At 53.7% G+C, this 21,154-nt stretch overlaps 1 protein-coding gene across 2 annotated transcripts in view; it reads left to right on the top strand.

The window, feature by feature from the left end:
- Positions 1-21,154, top strand: part of LOC137317341 (single-stranded DNA-binding protein, mitochondrial) — a 45,525-nt gene that overhangs the window by 11,430 nt on the left and 12,941 nt on the right. For both annotated transcript variants that reach the window (XM_067980755.1, XM_067980754.1), the window contains exon 3: positions 15,255-15,343. In XM_067980755.1, the coding sequence (XP_067836856.1) occupies positions 15,255-15,343 (89 nt within the window). The remainder of the gene's footprint in view (positions 1-15,254; positions 15,344-21,154) is intronic.

Here is a 21,154-nt window from a genome sequence, read left to right as displayed (position 1 = left end):
CTCTGTTACAGACCCAGTGGGTCGGGACAGACACTGTCTCTCTGTTACAGACCCAGTGGGTAGGGGCAGACACTGTCTCTCAGTTACAGACCCAGTGGGCGGGGGCAGACACTGTCTCGCAGTTGCAGACCCAGTGGGCGGGGGCAGACACTGTCTCTCAGTTACAGACCCAGTGGGCGGGGGCAGACATTGTCTCTCAGTTACAGACCCAGTGGGTAGGGGCAGACATTGTCTCTCAGTTACAGACCCAGTGGGTAGGGGCATACACTGTCTCTCTCACCGTTACAGACCCAGTGGGTAGGGGCATACACTGTCTCTCTCACCGTTACAGACCCAGTGCGTAGGGGCAGACACTGTCTCTCTCACAGTTGCAGACCCAGTGGGTGCTCGCAGACACTGTCTCTCAGTTGCAGACCCAGTGGGCGGGGGCAGACACTGTCTCTCAGTTACAGACCCAGTGGGTAGGGGCAGACATTGTCTCAGTTACAGACCCAGTGGGTAGGGGCAGACATTGTCTCTCAGTTACAGACCCAGTGGGTAGGGGCAGACACTGTCTCGCTCAACGTTACAGACCCAGTGGGTAGGGGCATACACTGTCTCTCTCACCGTTACAGACCCAGTGGGTAGGGGCAGACACTGTCTCTCTCACAGTTACAGACCCAGTGCGTAGGGGCAGACACTGTCTCTCTCACAGTTACAGACCCAGTGGGTGCTCGCAGACACCGTCTCTCAGTTACAGACCCAGTGGGTAGGGGCAGACACTGTCTCTCTGTTACAGACCTCGTGGGTCGGGGCAGACACTGCCTCTCTCACCATTACAGACCCAGTGGGTCGGGGCAGACACTGTCTCTCAGTTACAGACCCAGTGGGTAGGGGCAGACACTGTCTCTCAGTTACAGACCCAGTGGGTCGGGGCAGACACTGTCTCTCTGTTACAGACCCAGTGGGTCGGGGCAGACACTGTCTCTCAGTTACAGACCCAGTGTGCGGGGGCAGACACTGTCTCTCAGTTACAGACACAGTGGGTAGGGGCAGACACTGTCTCTCAGTTACAGACCCAGTGTGCGGGGGCAGACACTGTCTCTCTCACCGTTACAGACCCAGTGGGTAGGGGCAGACACTGTCTCTCTCACAGTTACAGACCCAGTGGATAGGGGCAGACACTGTCTCTCTCACAGTTACAGACCCAGTGGGTAGGGGCAGACACTGTCTCTCAGTTACAGACCCAGTGGGCGGAGGCAGACACTGTCTCTCAGTTACAGACCCAGTGGGTAGGGGCAGACACTGTCTCTCTCACAGTTGCAGACACTGTGTCCCTCACAGTTACAGACCCAGTGGGTGCTCGCAGACACTGTCTCTCAGTTACAGACCCAGTGGGTAGGGGCAGACACTGTCTCTGGGTTACAGACCCAGTGGATAGGGGCAGACACTGTTTCTCAGTTACAGACCCAGTGGGCGGGGGCAGACACTGTCTCACTCACCGTTACAGACCCAGTGGGTAGGGGCAGACACTGTCTCTCTCATAGTTACAGACCCAGTGGGTTGGGGCAGACACTATCTCTCAGTTGCAGACCCAGTGGGCGGGGGCAGACACTGTCTCTCTCAGCGTTACAGACCCAGTGGGTAGGGGCAGACACTGTCTCTCTCACAGTTACAGACCCAGTGGATAGGGGCAGACACTGTCTCTCTCACAGTTACAGACCCAGTGGGTAGGGGCAGACACTGTCTCTCGGTTACAGACCCAGTGGGCGGAGGCAGACACTGTCTCTCAGTTACAGACCCAGTGGGTAGGGGCAGACACTGTCTCTCGGTTCCAGACCCAGTGGGTAGGGGCAGACACTGTCTCTGTCACAGTTACAGACCCAGTGCATAGGGGCAGATACTGTCTCTTGGTTACAGACCCAGTGGGTAGGGGCAGACACTGCCTCTCTCACCATTACAGACCCAGTGGGTAGGGGCAGACACTGTCTCTCTGTTACAGTCCCAGTGTGTAGGGGCAGACACTGTCTCTCTCACCATTACAGACCCAGTGGGTTAGGGCAGACACTGTCTCTCAGTTACAGACCCAGTGGGTAGGGGCAGACACTGTCTCTCGGTTACAGACCCAGTGGGTAGGGGCAGACACTGTCTCTCAGTTACAGACCCAGTGGGTAGGGGCAGACACTGTCTCTCAGTTACAGACCCAGTGGGTAGGGGCAGACACTGTCTCTCTGTTACAGACCCAGTGGGTCGGGGCAGACACTGTCTCTCAGTTACAGATCCAGTGGGCGGGGGCAGACACTGTCTCTCAGTTACAGACCCAGTGGGTAGGGGCAGACACTGTCTCTCTCACAGTTACAGACCCAGTGGGTAGGGGCAGACACTGTCTCCCTCACAGTGACAGACCCAGTGGGTGCTCGCAGACACTGTCTCTCAGTTACAGACCCAGTGGGTAGGGGCAGACACTGTCTCTCAGTTACAGACCCAGTGGGTAGGGGCAGACACTGTCTCTCTGTTACAGACCCAGTGGGTAGGGGCAGACACTGTCTCTCTGTTACAGACCCAGTGGGTAGGGGCAGACACTGTCTCTCTGTTACAGACCCAGTGGGTCGGGGCAGACACTGTCTCTCTGTTACAGACCCAGTGGGTCGGGGCAGACATTGTCTCTCGGTTACAGACCCAGTGGGTAGGGGCAGACACTGTCTCTCGGTTACAGACCCAGTGGGCGGGGGCAGACACTGTCTCTCGGTTACAGACCCAGTGGGTAGGGGCAGACACTGTCTCTCAGTTACAGACCCAGTGGGTCGGGACAGACACTGTCTCTCTGTTACAGACCCAGTGGGTAGGGGCAGACACTGTCTCTCAGTTACAGACCCAGTGGGCGGGGGCAGACACTGTCTCGCAGTTGCAGACCCAGTGGGCGGGGGCAGACACTGTCTCTCAGTTACAGACCCAGTGGGCGGGGGCAGACATTGTCTCTCAGTTACAGACCCAGTGGGTGGGGGCAGACATTGTCTCTCAGTTACAGACCCAGTGGGTAGGGGCATACACTGTCTCTCTCACCGTTACAGACCCAGTGGGTAGGGGCATACACTGTCTCTCTCACCGTTACAGACCCAGTGCGTAGGGGCAGACACTGTCTCTCTCACAGTTGCAGACCCAGTGGGTGCTCGCAGACACTGTCTCTCAGTTGCAGACCCAGTGGGCGGGGGCAGACACTGTCTCTCAGTTACAGACCCAGTGGGTAGGGGCAGACATTGTCTCAGTTACAGACCCAGTGGGTAGGGGCAGACATTGTCTCTCAGTTACAGACCCAGTGGGTAGGGGCAGACACTGTCTCGCTCAACGTTACAGACCCAGTGGGTAGGGGCATACACTGTCTCTCTCACCGTTACAGACCCAGTGGGTAGGGGCAGACACTGTCTCTCTCACAGTTACAGACCCAGTGCGTAGGGGCAGACACTGTCTCTCTCACAGTTACAGACCCAGTGGGTGCTCGCAGACACCGTCTCTCAGTTACAGACCCAGTGGGTAGGGGCAGATACTGTGTCTCGGTTACAGACCCAGTGGGTAGGGGCAGACACTGTCTCTCAGTTACAGACCCAGTGGGTAGGGGCAGACACTGTCTCTCAGTTACAGACCCAGTGGGTAGGGGCAGACACTGTCTCTCTGTTACAGACCCAGTGGGTCGGGGCAGACACTGTCTCTCAGTTACAGACCCAGTGGGTGGGGGCAGACACTGTCTCTCTGTTACAGACCCAGTGGGTCGGGGCAGACACTGTCTCTCAGTTACAGACCCAGTGGGCGGGGGCAGACACTGTCTCTCAGTTACAGACCCAGTGGGTGGGGGCAGACACTGTCTCTCTGTTACACACCCAGTGGGCGGGGGCAGACACTGTCTCTCAGTTACAGACACAGTGGGTAGGGGCAGACACTGTCTCTCAGTTACAGACCCAGTGTGCGGGGGCAGACACTGTCTCTCTCACCGTTACAGACCCAGTGGGTAGGGGCAGACACTGTCTCTCTCACAGTTACAGACCCAGTGGGTAGGGGCAGACACTGTCTCTCAGTTACAGACCCAGTGGGCGGAGGCAGACACTGTCTCTCAGTTACAGACCCAGTGGGTAGGGGCAGACACTGTCTCTCTCACAGTTGCAGACACTGTGTCCCTCACAGTTACAGACCCAGTGGGTGCTCGCAGACACTGTCTCTCAGTTACAGACCCAGTGGGTAGGGGCAGACACTGTCTCTCTCATAGTTACAGACCCAGTGGGTTGGGGCAGACACTGTCTCTCTGTTACAGACCCAGTGGGTCGGGGCAGACACTGTTTCTCAGTTACAGACCCAGTGGGCGGGGGCAGACACTGTCTCACTCACCGTTACAGACCCAGTGGGTAGGGGCAGACACTGTCTCTCTCACAGTTACAGACCCAGTGGATAGGGGCAGACACTGTCTCTCTCACAGTTACAGACCCAGTGGGTAGGGGTAGACACTGTCTCTCGGTTACAGACCCAGTGGGCGGAGGCAGACACTGTCTCTCAGTTACAGACCCAGTGGGTAGGGGCAGACACTGTCTCTCGGTTCCAGACCCAGTGGGTAGGGGCAGACACTGCCTCTCTCACCATTACAGACCCAGTGGGTAGGGGCAGACACTGTCTCTCTGTTACAGTCCCAGTGTGTAGGGGCAGACACTGTCTCTCTCACCATTACAGACCCAGTGGGTAGGGGCAGACACTGTCTCTCGGTTACAGACCCAGTGGGTAGGGGCAGACACTGTCTCTCAGTTACAGACCCAGTGGGTAGGGGCAGACACTGTCTCTCAGTTACAGACCCAGTGGGTAGGGGCAGACACTGTCTCTCTGTTACAGACCCAGTGGGTCGGGGCAGACACTGTCTCTCAGTTACAGATCCAGTGGGCGGGGGCAGACACTGTCTCTCAGTTACAGACCCAGTGGGTAGGGGCAGACACTGTCTCTCAGTTACAGACCCAGTGGGTAGGGGCAGACACTGTCTCTCAGTTACAGACCAGTGGGCGGGGGCAGACACTGTCTCTCAGTTACAGACCCAGTGGGTAGGGGCAGACACTGTCTCTCAGTTACAGACCCCGTGGGTAGGGGCAGATACTGTGTCTCAGTTCCAGACCCAGTGGGTAGGGGCAGACACTGTCTCTCAGTTACAGACCCAGTGGGCGGGGGCAGACACTGTCTCTCAGTTACAGACCCAGTGGGGAGGGGCAGACACTGCCTCTCAGTTACAGACCCAGTGGGCGGGGGCAGACATTGTCTCTCGGTTACAGACCCAGTGGGTAGGGGCAGACACTGTCTCTGTCATAGTTACAGACCCAGTGCATAGGGGCAGATACTGTCTCTCAGTTACAGACTCAGTGGGTAGGGGCAGACACTGCCTCTCTCACCATTACAGACCCAGTGGGTAGGGGCAGACACTGTCTCTCAGTTACAGACCCAGTGGGCGGGGGCAGACACTGTCTCTCAGTTACAGACCCAGTGGGTAGGGGCAGACACTGTCTCTCAGTTACAGACCCAGTGGGTAGGGGCAGACACTGTCTCTCTGTTACAGACCCAGTGGGTAGGGGCAGACACTGTCTCTCAGTTACAGACCCAGTGGGCGGGGGCAGACACTGTCTCTCAGTTACAGACCCAGTGGGTAGGGGCAGACACTGTCTCTCAGTTACAGACCCAGCGGGTAGGGGCAGACACTGTCTCTCAGTTCCAGACCCAGTGGGTAGGGGCAGACACTGTCTCTCAGTTACAGACCCAGTGGGCGGGGGCAGACACTGTCTCTCAGTTACAGACCCAGTGGGTAGGGGCAGACACTGTCTCTCAGTTACAGACCCAGTGTGCGGGGGCAGACACTGTCTCCCAGTTACAGACCCAGTGGGCGGGGGCAGACATTGTCTCTCGGTTACAGACCCAGTGGGTAGGAGCAGACACTGTCTCTCAGTTACAGACCCAGTGGGCGGGGGCAGACACTGTCTCTCAGTTACAGACCCAGTGGGTAGGGGCAGACACTGTCTCTCAGTTACAGACCCAGTGGGTAGGGACAGATACTGTCTCTCGGTTACAGACCCAGTGGATAGGGGCAGACACTGTCTCTCAGTTACAGACCCAGTGGGTAGGGGCAGACACTGTCTCTCTCATAGTTACAGACCCAGTGGGTAGGGGCAGACACTGTCTCTCAGTTACAGACCCAGTGGGCGGGGGCAGACACTGTCTCTTGCACCGTTACAGACCCAGTGGGTAGGGGCAGACACTGTCTCTCTCACAGTTACAGACCCAGTGGATAGGGGCAGACACTGTCTCTCTCACAGTTACAGACCCAATGGGTAGGGGCAGACACTGTCTCTCAGTTCCAGACCCAGTGTGTAGAGGCAGACACTGTCTCTCAGTTACAGACCCAGTGTGCGGGGGCAGACACTGTCTCTCGGTTACAGACCCAGTGGGCGGGGGCAGACATTGTCTCTCGGTTACAGACCCAGTGGGTAGGAGCAGACACTGTCTCTCAGTTACAGACCCAGTGGGCGGGGGCAGTCATTGTCTCTCGGTTACAGACCCAGTGTGCGGGGGCAGACATTGTCTCTCAGTTACAGACCCAGTGTGCGGGCGCAGACACTGTCTGTCTCAGTTACAGACCCAGTGGGTAGGGGCAGACACTATCTCTCAGTTACAGACCCAGTGGGTAGCGGCAGACACTGTCTCTCTGTTACAGACCCAGTGGGCGGGGGCAGACATTGTCTCTCTGTTACAGACCCAGTGGGCGGGGGCAGACACTGTCTCTCTGTTACAGACCCAGTGGGCGGGGGCAGACATTGTCTCTCGGTTACAGACCCAGTGGGTAGGAGCAGACACTGTCTCTCAGTTACAGACCCAGTGGGCGGGGGCAGACATTGTCTCTCGGTTGCAGACCCAGTGTGCGGGGGCAGACATTGTCTCTCAGTTACAGACCCAGTGTGCGGGCGCAGACACTGTCTGTCTCAGTTACAGACCCAGTGGGTAGGGGCAGACACTGTCTCTCAGTTACAGACCCAGTGGGTAGCGGCAGACACTGTCTCTCTGTTGCAGACCCAGTGGGCGGGGGCAGACATTGTCTCTCTGTTACAGACCCAGTGGGTAGGGGCAGACACTGTCTCTCAGTTACAGACCCAGTGGGTAGGGGCAGACACTGTCTCTCAGTTACAGACCCAGTGGGTAGGGGCAGACACTGTCTCTCTGTTACAGACCCACTGGGTAGGGGCAGACACTGTCTCTCTGTTACAGACCCAGTGGGTAGGGGTAGACACTGTCTCTCAGTTACAGACCCAGTGGGCGGGGGCAGACACTGTCTCTCTGTTACAGACCCAGTGGGTAGGGGCAGACACTGTCTCTCTCACCGTTACAGACCCAGTGGGTAGGGGCAGACACTGTCTCTCAGTTCCAGACCCAGTGGGTAGAGGCAGACACTGTCTCTCAGTTACAGACCCAGTGGGCGGGGGCAGACTCTGTCTCTCAGTTTCAGACCCAGTGGGTAGGGGCAGACACTGTCTCTCAGTTACAGACCCAGTGTGCGGGGCAGACACTGTCTCTCGGTTACAAACCCAGTGGGCGGGGACAGACATTGTCTCTCGGTTACAGACCCAGTGGGTAGGAGCAGACACTGTCTCTCAGTTACAGACCCACTGGGCGGGGGCAGACATTGTCTCTCGGTTACAGACCCAGTGTGCGGGGGCAGACATTGTCTCTCAGTTACAGACCCAGTGTGCGGGCGCAGACATTGTCTCTCGGTTACAGACCCAGTGGGTAGGAGCAGACACTGTCTCTCAGTTACAGACCCAGTGGGCGGGGGCAGACATTGTCTCTCGGTTACAGACCCAGTGTGCGGGGGCAGACATTGTCTCTCTGTTACAGACTCAGTGGGCGGGCGCAGACACTGTCTCTCTGTTGCAGACCCAGTGGGCGGGGGCAGACATTGTCTCTCTGTTACAGACCCAGTGGGCGGGGGCAGACACTGTCTCTCTGTTACAGACCCAGTGGGTAGGTGCAGACACTGTCTCTCAGTTACAGACCCAGTGGGTAGGGGCAGACACTGTCTCTGTCACAGTTACAGACCCAGTGCATCGGGGCAGATACAGTCTCTCGGTTACAGACCCAGTGGGTAGGGGCAGACACTGTCTCTCAGTTCCAGACCCAGTGGGTAGGGGCAGACACTGTCTCTCTGTTACAGACCCAGTGGGTAGGGGTAGACACTGTCTCTCAGTTACAGACCCAGTGGGCGGGGGCAGACACTGTCTCTCTGTTACAGACCCAGTGGGTAGGGGCAGACACTGTCTCTCTCACCGTTACAGACCCAGTGGGTAGGGGCAGACACTGTCTCTCTGTTGCAGACCCAGTGGATAGGGGCAGACACTGTCTCTCTGTTACAGACCCAGTGGGTAGGGGCAGACATTGTCTCTCGGTTACAGACCCAGTGGGTAGGGGCAGACACTGTCTCTCGGTTACAGACCCAGTGGGCGGGGGCAGAAACTGTCTCTCGGTTACAGACCCAGTGGGTAGGGGCAGACACTGTCTCTCAGTTACAGACCCAGTGGGTAGGGGCAGACACTGTCTCTCAGTTACAGACCCAGTGGGTAGGGGCAGACACTGTCTCTCAGTTACAGACCCAGTGGGCGGGGGCAGACACTGTCTCTCAGTTACAGACCCAGTGGGTAGGGGCAGACACTGTCTCTCAGTTCCAGACCCAGTGGGTAGGGGCAGACACTGTCTCTCAGTTACAGACCCAGTGGGTAGGGGCAGACACTGTCTCGCTCAACGTTACAGACCCAGTGGGTAGGAGCATACACTGTCTCTCTCACCGTTACAGACCCAGTGGGTGCTCGCAGACACTGTCTCTCAGTTACAGACCCAGTGGGTAGGGGCAGATACTGTCTCTCGGTTGCAGACCCAGTGGATAGGGGCAGACACTGTCTCTCAGTTACAGACCCAGTGGGTAGGGGCAGACACTGTCTCTCTCATAGTTACAGACCCAGTGGGTAGGGGCAGACACTGTCTCTCAGTTACAGACCCAGTGGGCGGGGGCAGACACTGTCTCTCTCACCGTTACAGACCCAGTGGGTAGGGGCAGACACTGTCTCTCGGTTACAGACCCAGTGGGTAGGGGCAGACACTGTCTCTGTCACAGTTACAGACCCAGTGCATCGGGGCAGATACTGTCTCTCGGTTACAGACCCAGTGGGTAGGAGCAGACACTGCCTCTCTCACCATTACAGACCCAGTGGGTAGGGGCAGACACTGTCTCTCAGTTACAGACCCAGTGGGTAGGGGCAGACACTGTCTCTCAGTTACAGACCCAGTGGGTAGGGGCAGACACTGTCTCTCTGTTACAGACCCAGTGGGCGGGGGCAGACACTGTCTCTCAGTTACAGACCCAGTGGGCGGGGGCAGACACTGTCTCTCAGTTGCAGACCCAGTGGGCGGGGGCAGACACTGTCTCCCTGAATGTTACAGACCCAGTGGGTAGGGGCAGACACTGTCTCTCTGTTGCAGACCCAGTGGGTAGGGGCAGACACTGTCTCTCAGTTACAGACCCATTGGGTAGGGGCAGACACTGTCTCTCGGTTACAGACCCAGTGGGCGGGGGCAGACACTGTCTCTCGGTTACAGACCCAGTGGGCGGGGGCAGACACTGTCTCTCGGTTACAGACCCAGTGGGTAGGGGCAGACACTGTCTCTCTGTTACAGACCCAGTGGGTAGGGGCAGACACTGTCTCTCAGTTACAGACCCAGTGGGTAGGGGCAGACACTGTCTCTCTCACAGTTACAGACCCAGTGCGTAGGGGCAGACACTGTCTCTCTCACAGTTACAGACCCAGTGGGTAGGGGCAGACACTGTCTCTCTGTTACAGATCCAGTGGGTAGGGGAGACACTGTCTCTCTCACCATTACAGACCCAGTGGGTAGGGGCAGACACTGTCTCTCAGTTACAGACCCAGTGGGTAGTCGCAGACTCTGTCTCTCAGTTACAGACCCAGTGGGTAGTCGCAGACACTGTCTCTCAGTTACAGACCCAGTGGCCAATCGCAGACACTTTCTGTCTCTCAGTTACAGACCCAGTGGGTAGTCGCAGACACTGTCTCTCTCAGTTACAGACCCAGTGGGTAGTCGCAGACTCTGTCTCTCAGTTACAGACCCAGTGGGTAGTCGCAGACACTGTCTCTCAGTTTCAGACCCAGTGGCTAGTCGCAGACACTTTCTGTCTCTCTGTTACAGACCCAGTGGGTAGTCGCAGACACTGTCTCTCTCAGTTACAGACCCAGTGGGTAGTCGCAGACACTGTCGCTCTCAGTTACAGACCCAGTGGGTAGTCGCAGACACTGTCTGTCTCTCAGTTACAGACCCAGTGGGTAGTCGCAGACACTGTCTCTCCGTTACAGACCCAGTGGGTCGTCGCAGACACTATCTGTCTCTCAGTTACAGACCCAGTGGGTCGTCGCAGACACTCTCTCACCGTTACAGACCCAGTGGGTTGGGGCAGACACTGTCTCTCAGTTGCAGACCCAGTGGGTAGGGGCAGACACTGTCTCTCAGTTACAGACCCAGTGGGTAGGGGCAGACACTGTCTCTCAGTTGCAGACCCAGTGGGTAGGGGCAGACACTGTCTCTCAGTTACAGACCCAGTGGGTAGGGGCAGACACTGTCTCTGTCACAGTTACAGACCCAGTGCATAGGGGCAGATACAGTCTCTCGGTTGCAGACCCAGTGGGTAGGGGCAGACACTGTTTCTCGGTTACAGACCCAGTGGGCGGGGGCAGACACTGTCTCTCGGTTACAGACCCAGTGGGCGGGGGCAGACACTGTCTCTCGGTTACAGACCCAGTGGGTCGTCGCAGACACTGTCTCTCAGTTGCAGACCCAGTGGGTAGGGGCAGACACTGTCTCTCAGTTACAGACCCAGTGGGTAGGGGCAGACACTGTCTCTGTCACAGTTACAGACCCAGTGCATAGGGGCAGATACAGTCTCTCGGTTACAGACCCAGTGGGTAGGGGCAGACACTGTCTCTCGGTTACAGACCCAGTGGGCGGGGGCAGACACTGTCTCTCGGTTACAGACCCAGTGGGCGGGGGCAGACACTGTCTCTCGGTTACAGACCCAGTGGGCGGGGGCAGACACTGTCTCTCGGTTACAGACCCAGTGGGTAGGGGCAGACACTGTCTCTCAGTTACAGACCCAGTGGGCGGGGGCAGACACTGTCTCCCTGAATGTTACAGACCCAGTGGGTAGGGGCAGACACTGTCTCCCTCAACGTTACAGACCCAGTGGGTAGGGGCATACACTGTCTCTCTCACCGTTACAGACCCAGTGGGTAGGGGCAGACACTGTCTCTCTCACCGTTACAGATCCAGTGGGTAGGGGCAGACACTGTCTCTCTCACCATTACAGACCCAGTGGGTAGGGGCAGACACTGTCTCTCAGTTACAGACCCAGTGGGTAGTCGCAGACTCTGTCTCTCAGTTCCAGACCCAGTGGGTAGTCGCAGACACTGTCTCTCTCAGTTACAGACCCAGTGGGTAGTCGCAGACACTGTCTCTCTCAGTTACAGACCCAGTGGGTAGTCGCAGACACTGTCTCTCCGTTACAGACCCAGTGGGTAGTCGCAGACACTGTCTGTCTCTCCGTTACAGACCCAGTGGGTCGTCGCAGACACTATCTGTCTCTCAGTTACAGACCCAGTGGGTCGTCGCAGACACTGTCTCTCTCAGTTCCAGACCCAGTGGGTAGGGGCAGACACTGTCTCTCAGTTACAGACCCAGTGGGTCGTCGCAGACACTCTCTCACCGTTACAGACCCAGTGGGTTGGGGCAGACACTGTCTCTCTGTTACAGACCCAGTGGGTAGGGGCAGACACTGTCTCTCAGTTACAGACCCAGTGGGCGGGGGCAGACACTGTCTCTCAGTTACAGACCCAGTGGGCGGGGGCAGACATTGTCTCTCGGTTACAGACCCAGTGGGTAGGAGCAGACACTGTCTCTCAGTTACAGACCCAGTGGGCGGGGGCAGACATTGTCTCTCGGTTACAGACCCAGTGTGCGGGGGCAGACATTGTCTGTCTCAGTTACAGACCCAGTGGGTAGGGGCAGACCCTGTCTCTCAGTTACAGACCCAGTGGGTAGGGGCAGACATTGTCTCTCTGTTACAGACCCAGTGGGCGGGGGCAGACACTGTCTCTCTGTTACAGACCCAGTGGGTAGGGGCAGACACTGTCTCTCAGTTACAGACCCAGTGGGCGGGGGCAGACATTGTCTCTCAGTTACAGACCCAGTGGGTAGGGGCAGACACTGTCTCTCAGTTACAGACCCAGTGGGTAGGGGCAGACACTGTCTCTCTGTTGCAGACCCAGTGGGTAGGGGCAGACACTGTCTCTCAGTTACAGACCCAGTGGGTAGGGGCAGACACTGTCTCTGTCACAGTTACAGACCCAGTGCATAGGGGCAGATACAGTCTCTCGGTTGCAGACCCAGTGGGTAGGGGCAGACACTGTCTCTCTGTTACAGACCCAGTGGGTAGGGGCAGACACTGTCTCTCGGTTACAGACCCAGTGGGCGGGGGCAGACACTGTCTCTCGGTTACAGACCCAGTGGGCGGGGGCAGACACTGTCTCTCGGTTACAGACCCAGTGGGTAGGGGCAGACACTGTCTCTCAGTTACAGACCCAGTGGGCGGGGGCAGACATTGTCTCCCTCAACGTTACAGACCCTGTGGGTAGGGGCATACACTGTCCCTCTCACCGTTACAGACCCAGTGGGTATTGGCATACACTGTCTCTCTCACAGTTACAGACCCAGTGCGTAGGGGCAGACACTGTCTCTCTCACAGTTACAGACCCAGTGGGTAGGGGCAGACACTGTCTCTCTGTTACAGATCCAGTGGGTAGGGGAGACACTGTCTCTCTCACAATTACAGACCCAGTGCGTAGGGGCAGACACTGTCTCTCTCACAGTTACAGACCCAGTGGGTAGGGGCAGACACTGTCTCTCTGTTACAGATCCAGTGGGTAGGGGAGACACTGTCTCTCTCACCATTACAGACCCAGTGGGTAGGGGCAGACACTGTCTCTCAGTTACAGACCCAGTGGGTAGTCGCAGACTCTGTCTCTCAGTTACAGACCCAGTGGGTAGTCGCAGACACTGTCTCTCAGTTACAGACCCAGTGGCTAGTCGCAGACACTTTCTGTCTCTCAGTTACAGACCCAGTGGGTAGTCGCAGACACTGTCTCTCTCAGTTACAGACCCAGTGGGTAGTCGCAGACACTGTCTCTCAGTTGCAGACCCAGTGGCTAGTCGCAGACACATTCTGTGTCTCTGTTACAGACCCAGTGCGTAGTTGCAGACACTGTCTCTCTCAGTTACAGACCCAGTGGGTAGTCGCAGACACTGTCTCTCTCAGTTGCAGACCCAGTGGGTAGTCGCAGACACTGTCTCTCTCAGTTGCAGACCCAGTGGGTAGTCGCAGACACTGTCTGTCTCTCAGTTACAGACCCAGTGGGTAGTCGCAGACACTGTCTCTCCGTTACAGACCCAGTGGTTCGTCGCAGACACTGTCTGTCTCTCCGTTACAGACCCAGTGGGTCGTCGCAGACACTATCTGTCTCTCGGTTACAGACCCAGTGGGTCGTCGCAGACACTGTCTCTCTCAGTTACAGACTCAGTGGGTAGTCGCAGACACTCTCTCACCGTTACAGACCCAGTGGGTAGGGGCAGACACTGTTTCTCAGTTGCAGACCCAGTGGGTCGTCGCAGACACTCTCTCACCGTTACAGACCCAGTGGGTTGGGGCAGACACTGTCTCTCAGTTACAGACCCAGTGGGTCGTCGCAGACACTGTCTCTCAGTTGCAGACCCAGTGGGTAGGGGCAGACACTGTCTCTCAGTTACAGACCCAGTGGGTAGGGGCAGACACTGTCTCTCAGTTACAGACCCAGTGGGTAGGGGCAGACACTGTCTCTGTCACAGTTACAGACCCAGTGCATAGGGGCAGATACAGTCTCTCGGTTACAGACCCAGTGGGTAGGGGCAGACACTGTTTCTCGGTTACAGACCCAGTGGGCGGGGGCAGACACTGTCTCTCGGTTACAGACCCAGTGGGCGGGGGCAGACACTGTCTCTCGGTTACAGACCCAGTGGGTGGGGGCAGACACTGTCTCTCGGTTACAGACCCAGTGGGTAGGGGCAGACACTGTCTCTCAGTTACAGACCCAGTGGGCGGGGGCAGACACTGTCTCCCTGAATGTTACAGACCCAGTGGGTAGGGGCAGACACTGTCTCTCTCACCGTTACAGATCCAGTGGGTAGGGGCAGACACTGTCTCTCAGTTACAGACCCAGTGGGTAGTCGCAGACTCTGTCTCTCAGTTCCAGACCCAGTGGGTAGTCGCAGACACTGTCTCTCTCAGTTACAGACCCAGTGGGTCGTCGCAGACACTGTCTCTCTCAGTTACAGACCCAGTGGGTAGTCGCAGACACTGTCTCTCCGTTACAGACCCAGTGGGTAGTCGCAGACACTGTCTGTCTCTCCGTTACAGACCCAGTGGGTCGTCGCAGACACTATCTGTCTCTCAGTTACAGACCCAGTGGGTCGTCGCAGACACTCTCTCACCGTTACAGACCCAGTGGGTAGGGGCAGACACTGTCTCTCAGTTACAGACCCAGTGGGTCGTCGCAGACACTCTCTCACCGTTACAGACCCAGTGGGTAGGGGCAGACACTGTCTCTCAGTTACAGACCCAGTGGGTCGTCGCAGACACTCTCTCACCGTTACAGACCCAGTGGGTTGGGGGAGACATTGTCTCTCGGTTACAGACCCAGTGGGTAGGGGCAGACACTGTCTCTCAGTTGCAGACCCAGTGGGCGGGGGCAGACACTGTCTCTCAGTTACAGACCCAGTGGGTCGTCGCAGACACTGTCTCTCAGTTACAGACCCAGTGGGTCGTCGCAGACACTGTCTCTCAGTTACAGACCCAGTGGGTCGTCGCAGACACTCTCTCACCGTTACAGACCCAGTGGGTCGTCGCAGACACTGTCTCTCAGTTGCAGACCCATTGGGTCGTCGCAGACACTCTCTCACCGTTACAGACCCAGTGGGTCGTCGCAGACACTGTCTGTCATCTCTGCTGTGGATGTGCTCGGGATTCTGCTGACGAGAACGGGATCCTTTGGGAACCATCCCTGTGCTCAGCAGTTCCGTGATGCTTCTGTCTGATTTATTTCTCTTACTCTTTTGCTGAGCAGGGCTCGGATTTACGTGGAGGGCAAACTGGACTATGGTGAATACACGGACAAGAGCAACGTTCGAAGACAGGCAACGACCGTGGTGGCAGGTGGGTCCTGCCTGGATACCTGACCTTTAATCAGTCAAATAGAGCAGAACAAGAGAGTTCAGAGGAGAACTGAGGGGCAAAGAGAGTGAATGAGAAAAGATTAGCAGGGAACATAAGAAGGAACACTAAAGTCTTTTATAAACATATGAAAAGTAAAGGAGTAGTCAAAGGAAAGGTGGGGCCGATTATGGACCAAAAAGCAGATAGAATCATAGAAAGGTTACAGCACAGAAGGAGGCCATTTGGCCCATCGAGCCTGTGCTGGCTCTTTGTAAGAGCAATCCAGCTAGTCCCACTCCCCCGCCCTTTCCCCGTAGCCCTGCAAATTTTTTCCCTTCAAGTACTTATCCAGTTCCCTTTTGAAGGCCATGATTGAATCTGCCTCCACCACCCCCTCGGGCAGTGCATTCCAGATCCTAACCACTTGCTGTGTAAAAAAGTTTTTCCTCATGTCACCTTTGGTTCTTTTGCCAATCACCTTAAATCTATGTCTTCTGGTTCTTGACCCTTCTGCCAATGGAAACAGTTTCTCTTAATTCACTTTATCTAAATCCTTTATGATTTTAAACACCTCTATCAAATCTCCCTTTAATCTTCTCTGCTCCAAGGAGAACAAGCCCAGCTTCTCCAGTCTATCCACGTAACTAAAGTCCCTCATCCCTGGAATCACTCTAGTAAATCTCTTCTGCACCCTCTCTAAGGTCTTCACGTCTTTCCTGAAGTGCGGTGCCCAGAACTGGACACAATCCTCCAGCTGTGGCCAAACCAGTGTTTTATAAAGGTTCATCATGACTTCCTTGCTTTTGTACTCTATGCCTCTATTTATAAAGCCCAGGATCCCGTATGCTTTTTTAACCGCTTTCTCAACCTGCCCTGCCACCTTCAATGATTTGTGCACACATACCCCCAGATCTCTCTGTTCCTGTACCCCTTTTAGAATTGTACCCTTTAGTTTATATTACCTCTCCTCGTTCTTCCTGCCAAAATGTATCACTTTGCACTTCTCTGCATTAAATTCCTGCCAAAATGTCCGCCCATTCCACCAGCCTGTCGATATCCTCTTGAAGTCTATCACTATTCTCCTCACTGTTTACTACACTTCCAAGTTTCGTGTCATTTTGAAATTGTGCCCTGTACACCCAGGTCCAAGTCATTAATAAATATCAAAAAAAGCAGTGGTCCCAGCACCGACCCCTGGGGAACACCACTGTACACCTCCCTCCTGTCTGAAAAACAACCGTTCACCACTACTCTCTGTTTCCTGTCACTTCGCCAATTTTGTATCCATGCTGCCACTGCCCCTTTTATTCCATGAGCTTCAACTTTGCTGACAAGTCCATTAAGCAGCATTTTATCAAACGACTTTTGAAAGTCCATATACACCACATCAACCACATTGCCCTCATCGACCCTCTCTGTTACCTCATCAAAAAACTTAATTGAGTTAGTTAAAGACGATTTGCCTTTAACAAATCCGTGCTGGCTTTCCTTAATTAATCCACACTTGTCCAAGTGACTGTTAATTCTGTCCTGGATTATCGTTTCTAAAAGTTTCCCCACCACCGAGGTTAAACTGACTGGCCTGTAGTTGCTGGGTTTATCCTTACACCCTTTTTTTGAACAAGGGTGTAACATTTACAATTCTCCAGTCCACTGGCACCATCCCCGTATCTAAGATTATGGCCAGTACCTCCACAATTTCCACCCTTACTTCCCTCAGCAACCTAGGATGCATCCCATCCGGACCGGGTGACTTATCTACTTTAAGTACAACTAGACTTTCTAGTACCTCCTCTTTATCAATTTTTAGCCCATCCAGTGTCTCAACTACCTCCTCTTACTGTGACTCTGGCAGCATCTTCTTCCTTGGTAAAGACAGATGCAAAGTACTCATTTCGTACCTCAGCCATGCCCTCTGCCTCCATGAGTAGATCTCCTTTTTGGTCCCTAATCGTTCCCTCCCACCTCTTACTACCCGTTTACTATTTATATGCCTATTGAAGACTTTTGGATTCCCTTTTGTGTTGGCTGCCAGTCTATTCCCATACTCTCTCTTTGCCCCTCTGAACTTTCCATATTCAGCCTGGTTCTCACTTGTATTATCAACCTGACATTTGTCATATGTCCCCTTTTTCTGCTTCATCTTACTCTCTATCTCTTTCATCACCCAGGGAGCTCTGGCTTTAGTTACCCTACCTTTCCCTCTCGTGGGAATGTACCTAGACTGTACCCGAACCATCTCCTCTTTAAAGGCTGCCTATTGTTTGATCACAGTTTTGCCTGCCAATCTTTGATTCCAGTTTACCCGGGCCAGATCCGTTCTCATCCCACTGAAACTGGCCCTCCTCCAATTGAGTATTTTTACTCTAGATTGCTCCTTGTTCTTTTCCATAACTATTCTAAACCTTATCATATTATGATCACTGTTCCCTAAATGATCCCCCCCCCCACTGACACTTGCTCCACTTGACCCACCTCATTCCCCAGAACCAGATCCAGCAATGCCTCCTTCCTCGTTGGGTTGGAAACATACTGATCCAGAAAGTTCTCCTGAACACACTTCAGAAATTCCTCCCCCTCTCTGCCCTTTACACTATTACTTTCCCAGTCTATATTAGGATAGTTGAAGTCCCCCATTATCACAACACTATAGTTCTTGCACCTCTCTGTAATTTCCCTGCAAATTTGCTCCTCTATCTCCTTCCCACTAGTCGGTGGCCTATAGGATTCACCCAGTAGTGTAATGGCACCTCTATTGTTTCTTAACTAACGAAATAGATTCTGTCCTTGACCCCTCCAGGACATCCTCTCTCTCCAGCACTGCAATATTCTCCTTAATCAATACTGCCACCCCCCTCCTTTCTTTCCTTCCCTCTCTTTCCTGAACACCTTGTACCCAGGAATATTTAGTATCCAATCCTGCCTTATTGAGCCAGGTCTCCGTTATCGCCATGACATCATTTTCCCATGTGGCTATTTGTGCCTGCAGTTCACCAACCTTATTTACCACGCTTCGTGTGTTTACACACATCTAAAGCTATCTTAGACCTTCTTGTATTCTTTCAATCTGATGCCATCTTCTTGTGGAGGCAGAGGGCATGGCTGAGGTCAGCAGAGAGTAGTGGTGAACGGTTGTTTTTCAGACTGGAGGGGAGTATACAGTGGTGTTCCCCAGGGGTCAGTATTAGGACCACTGCTCCTCTTGATCTATATTAATGACCTGGACTTGGGTACAGAGGGTATAATTTCATTCAAATTAATTTCAAAAAATGGGAGAGGGATAAATCCAGTAATTACAGGCCAGTCAGCCTAACGTTGGTGGTGGGGAAACATTTAGAGACAATAATCTGGGACAAAATTAATTGTCACTTGGAAATATGTGGGTTAATAAATGAAAGTCAGCACGGATTTGTTGAATAATTTTATTCGGCCCATCGAGCCTGTGCTGCCCTTTGAAAGTTCTATCCAGTTAGCCCCACTCCCCTGCCCTTTCCCCAGAGCCCTGCAATCTTTTCCCCTTCAAGTATTTATCCAATTCCCTTTTGAAAGTTACTATTGAATCCATTTCCACCGCCCTTTCAGGCAGCACATTCCAGATCATCATAACTTGCTGTGTAAAAAAATTCTCCTCATGCTTTTTTAAACCGCTTTCTCAACCTGCCCTGCCACCTTCAAAGATTTGTGTACATATACCCCCAGGTCTCTCTGTTCCTGCACCCCCTTTCAAATTGTACCATTTAGTTTATATTGCCTCTCCTCGTTCTTCCCACCAAAATGCATAACTCTGCACGTTAAACTGCATTAAATTTCATCTGCCATTTCACCAGTCTGTTTATGTCCTCCTGAAGTCTGTTACTATTTTGTCCCGGATTATTGCCTCTAAAAGTTTCCCCACCACCAACATTCGGCTAACTGGCTTGTAATTGTCGGGTTTATCCCTCTCCCCTTTTTTGAACAAGGGTGTAACATTTGCAATCCTCCAGTCCTCCGGCACCGCCCCCATATCTAAGGATGATGTGGCCAGAGCCTCCGCAATTTCCACCCTTTACTTCCCTCAGTAACCCAGGATCATCCCATCCAGACCGGGTGACTTTTCTGCTTTGAGTTCTGCCAATCTTTTAAGTGCCTCCTCTTTCTCTATTTTTATCCTATCCAATATCACTACTACCTCCTCCTTTACTGCTCCAATGACAGCATCCTCTTCTCCGGTGAAGACCGATGCAAAGTATTCATTTAGTGCCTCAGCCATGCCCTCTGCCTCCACAAGAAGATCTCTTTTTTAGTCCCTAATCGGTCCCACCCTTCCTTTGACGACCCTTTTATTATTTATATGTTTATAAAAGGCTTTTGGGTTCCCTTTTATGTTAGCTGCTAATCTATTCTCATACTCTCCCTTTGCCTCTCATTCCCTTTTTAGATCTCCTCTGTACTTTCTGTATTCAGCCTGGTTCTCTACTGTATTATGAACCTTACATTTATCATAAGCCTCCTTTTTCTGTTTCATTTTAATCTCTATATCTTTAGTCATCCAGGGAGCTCTAGCTTTGAATGCCCTTCCTTTCCCCCTCGTAGGAATGTGTCTACTCTGTACCCGAACCAACTCCTCCTTGAAGGCCTCCCATTGATCAATTACTATTTTGCTGACCAATTTTTGATTCCAATCCACCAGGGCAAGATCCTTTTTTAACTCTCTGAAATGAGCCCTCCTCCAATTAAGTATTTTCACATTTGATTGTTCCTCGTCCTTTTCCAGAACTGTTCTAAACTTAATGATATTATGATCACTGTTCCCCAAATGCTCCCCCACTGAAACATGCTCCACCTGCCCCACTTCATTCCCCAGAACTAGATCCGGCACTGCTTCCTTCCTCGTTGGGCTGGAAACACACTGATCAAGAAAGTTCTCTTGTACACATTTCAGGAATTCCTCCCCCTCTTTACCCTTTACACTGTTACTGTCCCAGTCTATATTGGGATAATTGAAGTCCCCCATTATCACTACTCTATAGTTCTTGCATCTTTCTGTAATTTGCCTGCAAATTTGCCCCTCTATCTCCTTCCCACTATTTGGTGGTCTATAGTTTACATCCAGTAGTGTAATAGATCCTCTATTGTTCCTTAATTCTAACCAAACAGATTCTGTCTTTGACCCTCAGATACATCATCCCCTTCCAGTGCTGTAATACTTTATTTGATCAATACTGCCGCCCCCCCTCTTTGTTTTTTCTTTCCTATCGTTCCTGAATACTCTGTAGCCAGGTATATTAAGTTCCCATTCCTCCCCTTGTTTGAGCCTGGTCTCCTTTATTGCCACTATAACAGTCACACCCCTTAGGTTGGGTAGTAGTTCAGATTTGGTCTGTGGTCAGGGACAGGAGGGTGTGACTGTTCTAACCCTAATCAGGTATGAGGACCCAGGATCTAGTGGTGGAGGAGCCTCAGCCTTTGACCTTGTCCAACAGGTACGAGGTACTTGCTATCTGTGTGGATGAGATCAAAGACTGCAGGGAGGATGGGCAAACTGACCACGGCACCGTGGTACAGGAGGCCATTCAATGGGGGGAGTTAAAAGGAATGTGGTAGTCAGAGGGATAATGTTCTCTGCAGCCATGACTGGGAGTCCTGAAGGCTACCCGGTTCCAAGATTGAGGACATCTCCTCGTGGCTGGAGAAGAACTTGGAGCGTGAGGGGGAGGATCCAGTTGTCATGGTCCATGTAGGAACCAACAACATAGGTAGAACTAGGAATGAGGATCTGCTGAGGGAGTTTGAGGAGCTCAGGTCTAAATTAATAAGCAGAACCTCAAAGGT

The sequence above is a fragment of the Heptranchias perlo genome, unplaced genomic scaffold (assembly GCF_035084215.1).
Source record: "Heptranchias perlo isolate sHepPer1 unplaced genomic scaffold, sHepPer1.hap1 HAP1_SCAFFOLD_614, whole genome shotgun sequence".
Lineage (NCBI taxonomy): Eukaryota > Metazoa > Chordata > Chondrichthyes > Hexanchiformes > Hexanchidae > Heptranchias > Heptranchias perlo.
This window is presented reverse-complemented; position numbering and strand designations above follow the sequence as displayed.